The 16,479-nt window shown below is 35.7% G+C and overlaps 1 protein-coding gene across 3 annotated transcripts in view; it reads left to right on the top strand.

Moving 5' to 3' along the window:
- LOC149561708 (Peptide chain release factor 1) overlaps nt 1–16,479 on the top strand; it is a 111,481-nt gene that overhangs the window by 73,625 nt on the left and 21,377 nt on the right. For all 3 annotated transcript variants that reach the window (XR_016363849.1, XM_089825252.1, XM_089825253.1), the window contains exon 9: nt 9,764–9,922. Coding sequence is in view for 2 of the 3 variants with exons in the window: in XM_089825252.1 (XP_089681378.1) it covers nt 9,764–9,922 (159 nt within the window). In the remaining variant the exon portion in view is untranslated. The remainder of the gene's footprint in view (nt 1–9,763; nt 9,923–16,479) is intronic.

Raw genomic sequence — 16,479 nt, 5'->3', positions numbered from 1 at the left:
TTCTGATACCTTGGTGAGTTCTGCAAGTTGATAGAAACTATTGTAATTTTTACTTAACATTTTAAAAGTGATTTTAGGTGCTGGAAATGTTTTAAATGTAAAATAAATCGCTTTTTGGACTTATAAGGCTTATGAAATTAATAAAGTGATTTATAATAGAGTTCCTGGAAAGTTCCATGTAAAGCTTATAAAAAAGGCGTTTGAGAAGTCATTTGGTATGTTGATGTTAACTATTTCTCTATTTGAAATTTTTTATGGTTTCAGAGTTTGTAGTTTTTTCATCTCAAACTTCCTGAGACCAAAAGTCCTCTTGGAGAAGATTGTCTTCAGTGATGAAAGATCTACTTTGGTGAATGATTTAGCAGAGTCTCTCAAATTTTGCAGTTATAATTAAAGTTGAGCTCTGGTGATTTGTGATACCTTCTTGATTGGGGACAAATTTCTATGACTTTGTTGTTCATCTTTGTATAAAGCAGGTCATATAAGTTTCATCTTGGGTGTAGGTAAGGAGGATTTTAATCTGTTCTTTGAGGGTTTTTGTGGGTTGAATAAAAGGTAATTGGATGCCATTATGAGTTTGTGTGGTGATGGATGAGTTTATGCTTGGAGAGGAATGAATACATGTTGAGCACAAATTCTGAAGAGAACAAGAAATCTTATTGCTGGTGCATTGAGATTTGCTTGAGAGAGTTGATCTCTTCTTGGACATCTTGCTTATTGGGTGCTACAAGTATTGCTGTTTGTTTGAATCTATCCTTGATGCCAATGCTTTGTAGCTCTGCTGTTGAAGAGTTGGGCACTAATCGTATGAGATCAAGTGCTGGACATGGCCTTAAAGAGCTGCCAATACTTCTGTTGGAGAATACTCATGAGATCTCCTTGGGTAGTTTTGGACAACATTTGTAAATTGTGGAATTTGGGACAATATTCCTCTCCTCTGGATGTTGGGTTGAAATGTTTATCACCTGCATATTGGAGGAATTTGGGTTTCTCTCAATCTTTGAAGCTGGACGATCTTTTTCTTACATTGCAGAGTCAAATTATATTATTTGAGGGTATTTACAGTGACTTTACTTGCTGTTTGCCGCTGGACATGGATCTGATGATGCCTGCCATAGTTTTTACCACTATTCTGAGTTCTTCTGCTGTTGAAAGTTTCTGTGTACTGTGATTACTTGTTTCAGATTAGATTATGCATTTTAGTGCTGCTGTTATGGATCTCTAGTGCTGCAATTATGTTGCAGTTGGTTTCAAGCAGTATCAGACTAGTTCTGAGAAGTTTATTTCTTGATTGCCGTTCACAATTTATATGATACCACTGCTCCTCATTAGTGTTGGTTTACCTGAGGATCGCTGCAAACGTAATTGCATTGTTGTTAAAGTATATGTTTTCCAATGGCAGCGATATCACTCTTATTTATATTAAGGAAGAGACATGTCTCCTCATGAGGCATGTCTATCCATTATTATCTAATTAATATAATAAAAAATGATTATTTAATAATATAATATCTCTTATATATATATATATATCTGCACTTTAGTCTCACTGTTTATCCAACTGAAGCTACCAAACATCAACACTCCCTCTTAGCTAACGAGGATAAACACATGACCATATATTACCTCAATGTAATATAAATATATTGGGAGTAATGGCCTCCAGAATGTCAACTTATTTGACATTCACCACGTATTGTTTGAGCAATGGCCTCCTGAATGTTGAGTTGCACAATATTCACCAAAACTATGAGTAATGGCCTCCTGAATGTCAACTCATTTGATATTCGCCAAGTACTTTGTGTAATGGCCTCCTGAACATTAATATGCATAACATTCACCATGTACTCAAAATGTTCATAAGGTATGTGCATGCGCATTCTCGTAATGTTTACCATATGAACATCCACCATGAAAAGTATAATCTATCATGATCTTCGTAGACATCGTAAGATATCCATCATAATAGAAAATTAAGTTATTGTAAGGTCGCCACCTTTCAATAACTTCTGTAAATACAAGTGATAATCATTTGGAAGTCGTCACTTCCTCATGATGTACACAGGGGGTAGGCCCACTAAAATCCCATAGTCATGAGTTATGAAGCTACAATTTATTGATCAGTGAAGAATCCATCTTAACATGATTTACTTCCTCTCACTCAATATGTCCGAGATCACCGAAGGTTGATTGAATCATGTCCTCTATCTACTTCCTCTCTTTCAAGGTTGCCTATAATGAAATTTCAGGCTCCTTCAGAATCTCAATCTCCCTCTTCCTTCAAAAGCATACTTAGAGGAAACAATCACGGCAAATAAAGTTCTTGTCTATATAACGTAATCCTCTCAAAATTTATAGTTAGAAATCAATCACCATTTTAAAGATTCCATAATGTATATATCAAATAGATTATTTTAAAAATTCTTACATACCTTTGTTGGGTATGTGGGGTTGATTGTTTTAAGTATTGGCTAGGGTCCACACTTCTTACTTTGGTCATACTTCTTTAATGCAGGCACCTTAATAATTGTACCCTTATTACACAGAATCAGTTATTGGTTTGTATCGTTGCTTCCCTTGACACAAAGTCTGATGACCCGTAGTTGATCCATCAAAGCCGGTGCTTTCAGTCCATTTGAAATATGACTTGTCTTGATCACCTATAGATTGTGCATTTTCTTCAACCATGGTGCAACCTTTGTCATTATTTGTAATGTTATAAAGGGAATAGTTAATAAATTTGCGTTGCCACCTTTGACGGTGTGAGACTTCCACATATTATGCTTTGGCCGTACAGGTTTCTAGAGGACTTCATCCCGATTCCCTACTGTCGTAAACATGATAGAGACTTTTGGAAAATCCATTTTTATTGATGAAATACATGTGCCAACCCCTTCTAGTGATTATGGGTGTTGTTTCAGGCCCTATGCATTTTCAAGAACCTCATGTTTTCCCATCAAATGCATTTGTTCCAATTTAATTCGACTTGGTCACCATGTTAATGTGTATCCTCTTGACTTGGTTACTCAAAGTGTTGGCATGCCACCAATGTTGCCTGAATTGACTCCAATTTGGTTTAAAACCTGCATGTGATTTGGCTTAATCCCTGAGTTGTTAACTGTCCAATATAAGATTGTTCCTCGAAGAATAGTCACAGATCTGTCAGTGTCGGTAACACAAAGCCAACGTCCTCGATCCACATCCATAGAATAATGGTAATTTTAATATAAAAATTAGCAATGCCAACTGCTAAAGTTATTATTCTTTGAATGTGGTCCACCACTGTGTGACACTGAAAGTATGTCATATTTTCTATTGACGAGTCTTATTCTTTCGCATTTGCAGCCTTGCTCTAATGCCATGTTGGTATACCTGAGGGTCGCTGCAAATTTAATTGCATTGTTGTTAAAGTATATGTTTTCCAATGGCAGCGATATCACTCTTATATATATATGCACTTTAGTCTCATTGTTTATCCAACTGAAGCTAACAAACATCAACAATTAGAAGCATTTCTTGTATTTACGTATTACCATTGCAATTCACAAAAACAAAGATAGAAATCAATGTAAACATGTAATTCTTTTATTCATAAAGTTGCAAACTGTTTGACTATATCACTTAGAGGATAAAAGGGAAAATAACTGGGCAAGATTATATAAGGATCTTACCCAAAGGAATTCAGAATTAATGCTTCACATTGATCAATGCTATTTTGGCAAAGAACATATCAGAACTTTCAGACTTGCACCTTGGTTTAATTGATAGAGCAACCAGGGCTCCTCTCACAAATAGGGGCTTGGAAGATAAATTCAAGTTTAACAAATATAAATGAAGGATTTTGGCTAAAAGATGTGGTAGGAAAGGCCTCTAGGAAAAATATTTATTTATTATTTACTAATGACCAAAAGAATGTTAAAAGAGTGTTATAAAAGAATTAGTGTAATGCATTGGAACTGACAATTGGAATTCCAAACTGTAGTAATGTAACTACAATAAAAACATAATATCTGGACAAGGAAACAAAATCAAAACACCAATCACAGAAAACATTCGTTAAGGGGTAAAATAGCTTAAGAGATCATCATTGCTCTCCAACGATAGTCTAAGTTAAAAAAATGTTGATAGTACTGTTAAATTTTCAGAACATGGTAAGAAAAACTTGTTTTTATAAATTTAAACCCTAACTTGAAAGTAGCTAAACGAAACCTCTAATAAGAACAACAGATTTGAGTATTTTAAAGTTGAACCTATGAACACAAACCGCTGAAAATATGAACAGTAAATATTTGTAGATCTGAACTTGCAAAACTGCTTTTACCTTTTAGTAAAACTGAGTAGAGAATGACATGGCTCGCACTCAAATATGTTCTCCATATATATTTCAGTGGTGTCCCCTAGGTCTTTCTTATAGAATAAGAGAACCCCAGGGTTCAGAATGAATAAATCTGCATCTCAATGTAGTGCCTAAGCTTGGAGAGAGAAACACAAGTTAACAGTAATGAAGTAAAAGAAAGAGACACTTTGTTTTAAAATGAGAACAACAGCTAATTGACATAATGAAATCTAAGCTACATAAAGAAAATAACATGCTTTTACAAAGAAACAACTACAGAAAATTCACACTTCATTGAGAAGTGTTCTCCTTCAAACATATTCTCTCCCCGAGTGTCTCAAACTTCCCTGTTGCTGATGGCTTTGTCAAAATATCGGCAACCTGGGGAATCAAAGGGAATGTACTTAAGAACCACTACTCCTTTACAAACTTTGTCTTTGAGATTATGGTACTGAACTTTTATATGCTAGGAGCAATTGTGAAACACCAGATTCTTAGAGAGCTTGATATAACTTTGATAATTGCATACAACTGGACTCAGATACTTGCATCAAATGATTTTTAATATTTCAAAAACGTGATAAGAATTTTTATAATTTTAAATTGTATTGTTCCCTCCAAAATCTATACAAAGAGGTATTGGGGCTCATTTTGAAGATAATTTTGAGAATGATATTGTTGTGCTACTGGAATGAACCCAGTTCTTCCAAAATCTTTTTGAGGTCGAGGGTAAAACCCCTTAGCTAGATTGTTGTGATTTCATCTCAAAATTTTACCAAAGCTACTGATTGAAAGCTTTAATGCTTTAGTGATGATGGGTGTTTTTGATGTCTTCTAAAGTTGCAGATTTGCATAGGGTTTATTATGTTTTGTTAAAATTTTGGTTGAGGTAAATGGTGACTTGATGAATAATCCTTCCTAGCAGTTCCAAATAGGCTTGGCAGGCCGCACAACCCCATTGAGCAGGACACCTTGCTTGGAAGTGCCAACTACTTTGCAGGAATAATAGGTTTTCTTGGCATTTCAATATTGCTCTCAGATGCCATTGTTTTAAAATTGCAGATCACATTTGTTTGAGAACGCAAGCAAGATTTTGTTGGTTGTACAGCAGATATAGGCCGTACTTTCCCAGGATGACATGATCAACCACTACCCAAGCGCCTTTTGTCTTTGGTGCTGAATCTTCTTTGATTGATGGCACCTATAGTCTCCAACGACTCGTCAAGCAATTTCAGAGTGAATTTTATGTTTTTTCTTTGAGTTTTGAGCCCTCTGTTTCCTGTCTTCCCCATTGATCAGCACTTCAGTATGTTGTTTCAGATCTGTAGCAGCTGTTGTTTTCATTTCAGTTCATCTTGATTAGCGATACTTTGAAGTGTATTTGCTGGTAATTAAATTGTCTTCTCCACGTATGTTTGTATGCACTTATATTTAGTTTCTATAGCCTTATTGGCAGTGAGCCCGATCCTTATCAATACAGCAGACAGCAAGTGTAAACAGACCTGCGCCAAGGTATTCCATCATTCATCAAGGTATTTCTTCTTGTTTTTAAGTTAGGTGAATTTGTGCATGTTACTTGACATCATTTTATTGTGTGACAAAATTGTTTTGTCAACAATTATTCCTCTTATTATGATGTTACTGATGCAAATGTTCTAACATTGTAACGCTTCAGATGATCATATTGCCGAAAGCTATATTTTCATGCATTCTAAATTGTAATACTAATTGAGGTTATGATGGTATCACCACTGAGTTGCTATTGTTGTTTGCTGATACCCCACAAAATAAGTGGTTTATTGTAATCACTCAACATTGGATATGTTGAAGAAGTTGTGTTTATTTTCAGTGTTGTAAATCTTTCCCACTGAATAAGTGAATGCGCCTTTGTAATTTTTGCTGGATAAGTTGGTGTTTACTCTTTAACTCATTGCATATGCATCCCATTGAATGAGTGATTTGGCTTGCTTGCATGGTGCTTTACTTTCAGTTGTGTTTTGTAATCTTGAAAGTTGACACTATATGTGCTCATCTTGCCCACTTTGGGATCTTGGTGGTTATAAAGCGGAAAGGAAGTTGTTATACTTCTCATTACAATTGAAGCTATAATTTTCAAATTTGTTTTAGAGGTAATATGTTACACCGTTTGGTTGTTGACTCTTGGCGGTGAGTCTTCCCTCTTGATGACTTGTGGGTTGTGTGGGTCCCACTCCTAGTCTCAATGGAAACGGCTTGTGTGGAGTCCTTTGTTGCTAGAATAGTGCTCTTGGAGCCACACTTCTAGTTGTACAATCTTGGACAATTTTCTAGGTTAGTGGTCTCCAATGTCAACAATTTAAAGGAAGAACATAATGTCTATTGTAATAGTTATGTCAAAATTCAACTGTGTAGTTTTTTAGTTAAATTTACTGACCCATTTTCATGAGTTGTCAAATGTTTCCAATATTAAATGTGATAATTTGGTTGAAAAATTCAAATATCAAGGCCCTTTTGATGGTTGTTTGCGATGAATCTAGTTCAAGTGCTTTTAAGTAAAAGGGGGTTTGGAGGTCTTTTAACCCTTCTAGATTGTGTGTGATGAGTCTATTTTTTTTGAAATATTACAAAGATGATTACAATGAATATCATGATATCAAAATAATGTAATTGCAAAATTATTGAAGAAGGCATCTAGTCATCCCTAAATTCGTCATTACAAGAACTATTGGACTCCTCATGGTTAAGCATCATGAACATCGATTCTAATACTGACCAGACTTGCATCTAGACTTATAAAAACCCAATCAAAATTTTCTGGCTCCTCTGGCTCTACATCTCAATGTATTACTAGACTCTCTTTGTACACAATTGTCTTGCAGTCAAGAGGTGCAAATTACTATGTACAACCACAAGCTTCTCTGCTCTCCTAGAGGCAATTTTTGTCCTCTTAAGAAAGTGGATTAAGCTATAGGGAGACAATTTTTCTCAGTAGCTTAAGAACTAGAAACTTGAAATAGCAACTAAATGGCTAGCTGCTAGAGTGGTAGTAAAAGATTTTGGTGCATTTCAATTCCATCACAAAAATGGGTCCTCATGAGCCATATTCTCTATATCTATCTTGGCCACCTCAAATAACCCCTAAGAATGGAAAGTTTGGTCCACTTAATGAAATTGTGTGGCATCTATAGGATCTTACATCTTCTCAATGACCCTAGAGAACTTTGCCTTCATCTCAATACACTGCATTGATGTAACTCTACTAGCCTTAGTCTTTTACCCCTTAGGATTCAATGCAGAGGCAACTATGTGCAAGGGAGTATTGAATTTCTCCCATCTCGGATTAATGATTGGCTGAATGTGTTCATTGTAGAATGCTAATGTGGGGTCCTTTCACATGATGCCCTCATTTGGTCAATCATAGAATCAATGCTCTTATACACCTCTTGAAGGTTAGGTGCATCTCTATTTCCATATTTGATGACCTGAATAATTGGAGCAATGATGGGGACTACATATTTTGCATCAATCCAAAACACATCAGTCTTCATTGTATACTTCACCCACCTCACCTAATTTGCCTTGGAATCGGCCCACTAATTCCTATATGCTGTCATAACCATGAGTTATGGTGAGTCTTGCAAGTCAAATCATTATACATAGGGCTTAGTGAGGAGTGCAGTTTTCAGATTGAAATTAGGGTTGAGGCTTCATTAGATGTATCAAATGAGGGGTTAGTTAGCTTCTTCAACCTACTTTTTAAATATTCACAAGGTTTATGGCGAGTTTAGTGGTTCTGGTATTTTACTTTAATGTGCAAAAGCTTCTGAAGGAAATGTCTACTTGAAATTCAACACTTTTTCCTTCAATTCATCATGGAGAGCATCCACGTCATGCTATTGTTGGTCATCTAAAACATCTTGTGGCATGCCTTATTCACGCAAGAACCTAACTTGTGGCAGTCCAATACTGGTATGTTCTGGTTTATTGGTGAAGATGAGCATTCTACGTCTGCACCATAAGTGAGAGGCATAGTGGCGTGGTTTGTTTCCTTGGTTCCTTTAACTTACATACTTTGGATTAAGCTTTTGATGAGCTGTTACCCTCTATCATTATAAGATTTCATCACATAGAAAAATTCCAGTTCTTTTTCATCGTCTGACATTTTCTACTTTTCTTTCTGCTGCTACCTTGTCCCTTTTGTCACCTTTGCACACATAGTATTGATGCCCGATTCTTTTGTTTTTGGCTTAAAGAATTTTAGAAGGAATTCTATATTTGTTTTTCACAGGATAGCAATATCACAGCTTGAATACAACTGTAACAACCTATAGTGAATGTGTATAAAACAAACCTGTCAGCATTTAAGCAATAATAAAACAAACCAAGAAACACCACAACAGTAAATATTTCTGTACTTTTTATTTAAACAAGTTTAAGTAAGCAAGTTTAATATCTCTGTCTATTTGATATTAGCATGAGTATGCAATTTTATTCTGTCTAGTTGATTTTATTTAACGACTATGGGACATTGTTAATTTGTTAAAGTGACCCTTCTAAATCACATTCTGATTTTCACATGTTTTTATGTTGTGGCCCTGATATTTTGTTTTCAATGTATTATACCATATTTACATTTTTGGTTCAGGGTTCAAACTTCAAAAAATAATAACTTTTGATCTTTCAACTACCACTGTATAGCTTTCATGCCTCTCTCTTATCAGTGGGACACAGCTTTCTAGTTAGGGTTTATTCAGTCTTTTCTGTAGCTACTAAAATATCAAATGTTCCAAATTTTCAATTACGATATAATGATGCCTTGTTGTACCGTGTCAATTTGACTTAACCAATAAAATAAATGATTGTTAATAGGCCATTGGCCGTGATATAATATTACTTCAAACATTCACAGCTGAACTTGATAGAGGAAATGGAAAAAACAGTGTTTAGGCTATAGGAAAACTTGTGGAAAACATCAGTTGTATTTAACAACCCAGGAGTTTGAGATGCCTCTACTCCATTGATTTGTATACAATGACCTGTGGACTTATCCTAATAGTAAACTGAAGTATCTGATTTTGTCATTGACAGAATTGGTCAAAGCTCATTTTCCCTAATACCCTTCAATCAGTGTTAATTGCTAGTTTAAATACAGGATGGTACTAAGTGAAGTTTCACTGAGTTTGGCACAGTGGAGCTTTGGTTCCTGGACAGATTACACAGACTTATTTGGACTTCATACTGGGTTTCGTTGAGAGAATCAAACTTACCGTTACAAACTTAACAAAACCTTCTTGAACCACCGATGCATTTAGAGTTGATGTATCTTATTTATCTTGGTTTTAATATTGTACAATTGCTTGATATTTTTAAGCTTCTTTGATCAGGTACTTTGGGATTCATTTAATTATTTGTCAACAAAGCTCAGTTGTTGATTTCTTGGATGAACAGGTGGATGTAAGATTGCGCAATGAGGACTTGAGAATTGATACATTCCGATCATGTGGGGCAGGGGGCCAAAGTGTAAATACAACAAGCAGTGCTGTTCGGGTGACTCACATTCCTACAGGTATTGTGATAAGTATTCAAGATGAGCGGTCTCAACACCAGGTAATTACTTATCTATCCCATCTGCTCACAAGTAGTATGCCTATTTCAGTTCAGGTTACAGATCTTTTATAAGATTCTTCAACCTCCATTCATATTGATAACCCGGCAGAGAGAAAGGATAAAAAGACTAATATCTTTATTGTAATCTGTGAGGTCAGAATGAATAAACTGTTTCAAATAATCTGGCTACAGGGCTTACCTCATATTGCTACTCTCTAGCTTGCATCTTTTGTTCATGAAAAACAAAAAAATTAAGGGAAATTGCATTTGTCAGAATTACCCCTACAGCTTCAGCTGGCATGTGGCTGAGGATTTATGTTCATTTATCTTGATCTATTGAAGTATATTCTTCTTATCTTATATGATGTTTCTATCCTATTTTTAAACCAAGAAATAAACTTAATTTTCTAAGTTACCGTTCTCCATTTGTACACTAGGATAAAACTATTTTTAACCTTTTGTTTGAAGGAAATGTTTTGCTAATGTTCTATTTAGACAGAACCAAACAACGCTAGAACCATTTTAGAATGTTTTAACATGCAAACATCTTTTATCAAGCTAAAATATAGAGTTGGATTGGAGAATGCTCAAATATAGAAACTGAACTATACAATTGAAAATTGAGTTTAGAATTGGAGAAGTAGAAAGGTCAGAACCTGTGAGCAAAAGATGGAGCTATTTGTCTAGGACGTTACATTTATCTTGTGCTGTTGTCCAAAAGAATTGGAAATTGGGAGTATGTTACAACCAAAAACAAAGACAAGGACCAAAAAATGAGAGAGAATGAGATCATATAGAAATGAAAGTCAACTAATTGAAATGAATGAAATAGTGAAATCATAATGAAGAGGGAAAGAGAGTAAAATCTTTGTGCAATTCTCTCAAGTACACATAGGTGGAGAAAGGGAAGGATGGTTGGGACTGTTTGGAAGCATGCCAAGAATGGTTTGGTCTACCAATCTTCATAGGCGGTTGATTAGAGAATAGGAAAATAGAGTGTTTTCTCTTAGTTTTTAAGTTATAGTTCCCAAACTCAGACTCGGCTCAGACTTGGCAAGGACGGCTCAACTCGTGGCTCGGCTACAACTTGACAAATTGGAAAAACCTTTGAAATTTGGAGATTCTTAACAATTTAAAACTTGTTTCATGCACCCATTATTGAATAACACTTAATGACACTATAACATCATTAGATAGAAGCTAACTTGTCATCACATACATAAACAAGGAACATAAATGATAAATCCATCACATACATAAAATGTAAATTGTAGTTGAAGGAAATAGAAAACATAGAATCATATGACATAGATGTATAGAATCATAAATGTTGTCAAATGTATGTAAAATCTATCAAACACATGACATCAAATGTTCCATGAAACACGTATTTTTAACTGCAATGTATAAACACTGTAAACAAAAAACAAGTCTATCGAAGGAGGCTCTAGCTCAAGCCTTATCCTCATCCCCGGCCTCGGCTTCAATGTAATGATCAAATTTAACAACAGGATATAAGAGATGGACTCTTACAACAGTCTTAAAGGGAACAGGATGGTAGGAACATATATTGGAGAATGAAGTAACAACATATAGCAGAAAAATATCAACCAGTAGATAAAGAGTTCACAGGAGATCATCGTCATACAAGGAAAACAAAGTTTGTAATAGAGATTGCAGCTTATATACATATGATCACAATAACAACAGATGTCAGAGAATAGATATATAAAAGAGAGAAAGGGAAGGATGGATAAGGAATATAAGCAAAAGGAATAAACAATCAATAAAAGGCAGCAAAGAGTTTTCAATAAAATGGATATGTAGCAGCCAAATAATACATAAGACAGAGAATGCAGTTCATTAAACCAATAATAAATAGAAAAGCTTCAACAGCAAATAAGGGACAAATTATATCAAAACAATAAAGAGCACAAAGCAGTTAGAATAGAAATTCTAATAATTAAATAAAAATATCCCTACAGACTGCAGCGGTAAAAATTTTAACTTCATTTTTTGCTGTACATAGTCAGCAAACATATAAATATTATAACTTTCTACAAAGCTGAGAATAGATGTTCCAGTTTCATTACTCCCACTAGAGGTGGAGACATTACATAGACCTCAGCATATTATTTAATACTCTCAGATGCAAATAAATTTTCAAATCATATTCCAAATCAGAAGTATAGATATACAGATCATTCTCGCATAAGTCAAATAAACATAGCAGTGACCTTATTTTTGGGGTATTAATAATATCAATTCTATATTGACTATTACATCATTTACGGTCATAACATATAAATAAAGAAATTTCAAATAATTTGGAATTGGTAGACAATTGTCTCCTACTATCTAATACAGTGAAGGAAGGGGACATTATAGTGAACCCAAGCTCTAGCTATCATCTCCCTACTTCCATCAAAGTGAGTCATAGTCATCTTGTTGGTTGCCTGCTTCAATTCATTCTGTCAAGGCCTCTGTCTCATATTAGGTCCAGGCCTACCCCTACAATACTCTCTTTTTGGGTCAAAAACCTATTGAAGTTCAAATTCTGTATTATTGCCTTCAGTAATGTATGCCACTATGCAAAATGGGCTACCACATCATCAACAAATGGTGCAGCCTCAGTCTCAGTATTCACCACATCTGACTTAGGCCTTAGGAAAGTAGGTCGCTGTGGGCTGTCATGTGTACTTGTAGGGTCTATCCTGTCATCTTCTCTAGACCTGTGAGAGCTGACTGATACACTCCTCGTACCCCTGTCTCTACTGCGGCCTCTAGGTAGATCAGTGCACTACAAGGTATCAGAGAGTTGCTGCAGGACATCAACAGCCTAATGCCGACCATGTGCAAGCTCCCTGATCGTATCCCTAGCCTCTCTGTCAATATCATTACCTGAAGCAGTATCTCTGTCATTACCTGAAATTCTAACATCTCTGTCACCCATAGTGCCAAACTGTATCTCCTGTTCACCTTCACCTGGTGGAGAAGTTCCACCCATGTGAGTATAATGTACTCCTGGTATAAATCTCTATGCCATAAATGAACTCAGCTCCCTAAGGCTGGAAAGCAATGGCTGTGATACCACTGTGATGAGCCCTGCCGGCTCACTCCTTACTATGTTGTAGAAGTAATATTGTTTCCTTCCTTTTTTGAAAGTTTGTGATTTTTTGTATTTTCTTGGATTGTATGCTTTTTAGTCTTTTTAGAATTTGAGAAGGAATATAAACAATGCCTAGAAATAAATGGCAATCCACTCTCTTATCTATAATTTTGCACATATATATGATGAATTGCAGTTGTATGAAATGTACATTTATTAAATAACTGAAATGCAAAGAACCTAGTATGCATGCTGGATCTCAATAATAGAAGGTATTGATAAAAAATAATCCCCAATATTTGTGTGGGCCTTTAGGAATGTAATTGCAGACCTGTAAAGGTGTACCGCTGGCCAAATGTGCAGTAACAATGTCTCAAAAATATATCTTAGCCATAGAAATCTGAGCGTTGCTCCTCAATGTAGAATCACAGCCCCAGATGCTTGACGCCAATCACTTGTATTGCCCCAACAAATGCTATTTCTGCCTTTGCATTACCAAGAACTCTAACCATCCCAACGTCCTTTGTGTAGAATTGATCTTCAACACAAACTACTGACCCCCAGTAATAAATTTGAATTTTCTATGCTAAAAACTTCAACACTAATTCCAAACCGATTGAGTGATGAAATAATCAGACCTAGCACAATTCCTTGGCATTAAAGGCCCAACTCAAAGTGCTAAAAGTTTAAAGAAATTCTCAATTACTTTACTTCAACTGCCAAATCCATGAAAACTCACAAATTCCACAAAACACATGCATATTGAGATAATTCAATCCTTGCAAGGCATTGCATATATAACATTTTAATGTAAATACTTCTTTATGACACTCAACGCCTTGAAACTTCTTGAGCACACTTTTCACTAAAGAGCCTTCTTCAACACATCATTTAATTAGACAATAAACTCATAAAGTTATTTAATTAAGTCAAACTTAATAAATAACCTCCATTATGCATCTTATTATCAAAGCTCAATAGAAATATGCTATGTTCGCCCGGGTTTCCGGGACGGTGACGATAGGGGACAACAGGACGGGTTTCTGAGACGATAAGATTTTTTGCCGATTTTGGGGACGGGGGGGATGACAAAAGTGACATTTTTGTTTATAAAAAATGGGGATGGATGCAAGTCCCCAATGAAGTCCCCGTCCCCGAAACACTAGCTTTTTTTGGGGGGACGCGTCCTTGGGGAACATAGAAAATATGTGATAGCATGACTCAAGACGTCACCATAGTGCACTGCTAGAAATAGGAACCCACTCTCTTAACTTACTATAAATAGTAAGTTGACCAATAGAGACCCTCAAATCCAAGTGTTAGCTCACAAGGGTTGTGATGATGAGTTAGCATATTCCTACTCCTGAAACCTACTAAATTGGGGACATCACACTTAGCCTTAGCCTCAGAGTAGTCTGTTTGCCTTCCACAAATGCATCTAAGGTAGGTCCCGGAGGATTGAGAAGCCATAGTCCGTGCCTGTGAGGTGCCATGATCAACATGAACAATGTGTGTGTACTAGAACGTGCTCTATCCTCCTCCTTTGCCATAGCCACAACCTTAGCCTTTATGTTTGCCTTCAAGCCACTCATGGTCCTCCTTAGTAAAGACTTGCTCGGTAGCCTCACTGATTCTAGATCAATCTCCTCTAGAGTGATTAGAAAGGAGACAATGTCCAAAATTTGTTTGGTCCTAAGACGGAGGTTGTAATAAACAAAGACAAGATCATTCAACCTCTCCACAGACAATCTATCATGCCCCTTTGAGTGGATGTGCCTGAACATGGGCCAATTTTGCTCACATCCAAAAGCGCTGCCTACATGACTCAAAATACGTATGACAATTTTTGAAGATTTGGGGTTGAGAACCCAAACATGTTCCACCATCTATCTAAAATTAGGAAAAGAAAAGAAAAGTCTCATTTACAACTTACAAGTACAACTTTAAGGCTAAATTACAAAATAAAAAATTAAAATGCATAACTAATAAGCCATAAACTTAAGAATATATTTTTACCTTGCTAGAATTCTATCCAAGCATTTGTACCCATCTTGCTTGAGAAAATTGTCACTTCATTATTATATTTATCCATCTCAATGGTTGTAGTTGAGGCTATGCAATCACTACACATCTTTTGCACCACGTATATAGGCCACTATGAACCTCCTCATTGGCCTTCAAGTCATGATGTAATTAAAATGTCGGGTTGAGGTAATAAGTTGCTACAAAGATGGGCTTGTGAAGTTGGTTTTGCTATCTCCTATCAATGATCTCCCAAATGGGGCCAGACTTATCCTCCACTCCTACGTACTTGGATCTAATGGCCTCCTTGGCCCTATCCATGCCCTCATAAATGTAGCCTCTAGAGGCCTTCTCCCGATCGACAACTCATAGAAGAACGACAAGGGGATCAATGACTTGAATATAATGTTAAGAAAAACCAGTTAAATCACAAATCAAATTAAAAAAAAATATAAAAAAAGTAAAGTAAAATTATTAAACAAGTAAATACTAAATGTTAAATAGTAATAAATTTTCCTCCAAAATTTCTTCAGAAGGGGTTTAAAAACCTGCCTAATCCAAAATGCAATTTCCCACATCTATCCCTATAGTGATTGTAGCATAGGATGAGGAAATCCACTCTTTCCTAGCAAATATGTACTTCAAAGTTGCCTTTGATATCAAAAAGGATTCAATGTGAGAAAATTTGGGGCAAACCTCATGATACCAAGACAAGCCAACTCATTTTGCCCTTGGTTTATGCTAAAGACCACTGCATAATTGTAGATAGAATTACTTATATGCATGGCCCTTTCAACGCATAATTTGATCCATTCAAGCTTACCAATATCCTCCAACATGAGGTTAAGGCAATGAGCCACATATGGAGACCAACAATTTTTGGGTTGCCTCTCCATCAAAAGTTTACCTGCAAAAATTTAAATTATTTAGAAATTTAGATATGTTAAGAAAATTTCAAATATATTTATAGATGTCTCCATCAAATTTCAAAACTTGAGAAGTTAAAACTTTAAAGTTTACCTGCAACAACATAACTTGTTGCATTTTCTGTCACCACCTGCACTACATTTTCTTCCCCCACCTTTTGTATGACTTCCTCAACAGCCTCACATAAGGATATTGCGTATTTCACATGTGAGGATGCATCAATAGACTTCAAGAACATGGTAGATCCTAAAAAATTAAAATAGAACAAGATAATTACCAATTATTATGGATCAATCAACAAATCAAAATTGAAATTATTCAATGCATTTAGGGAAGTAGAATGATCAATCACCTTTGTAGGAAACAAGAAAATTTAGGAGTTTTATATTCCTCCTATTCGTCCAACCATCTATCATGATGGTGCAACTTTTGGCTCCAAAGCTAGTGGTGGTCCTCCAGCTCAAGTTTCATATCATCAACCATTTCTAACAAAAGGGGG

This window comes from Cupressus sempervirens, chromosome 4, assembly GCF_028749045.1.
Source record: "Cupressus sempervirens isolate cs-2001-9-10 chromosome 4, ASM2874904v1, whole genome shotgun sequence".
In the NCBI taxonomy this organism is placed as follows: domain Eukaryota; kingdom Viridiplantae; phylum Streptophyta; class Pinopsida; order Cupressales; family Cupressaceae; genus Cupressus; species Cupressus sempervirens.
Note: the sequence above shows the minus strand (reverse complement) of the source record. Positions and strands in the feature narration are given on the sequence as shown.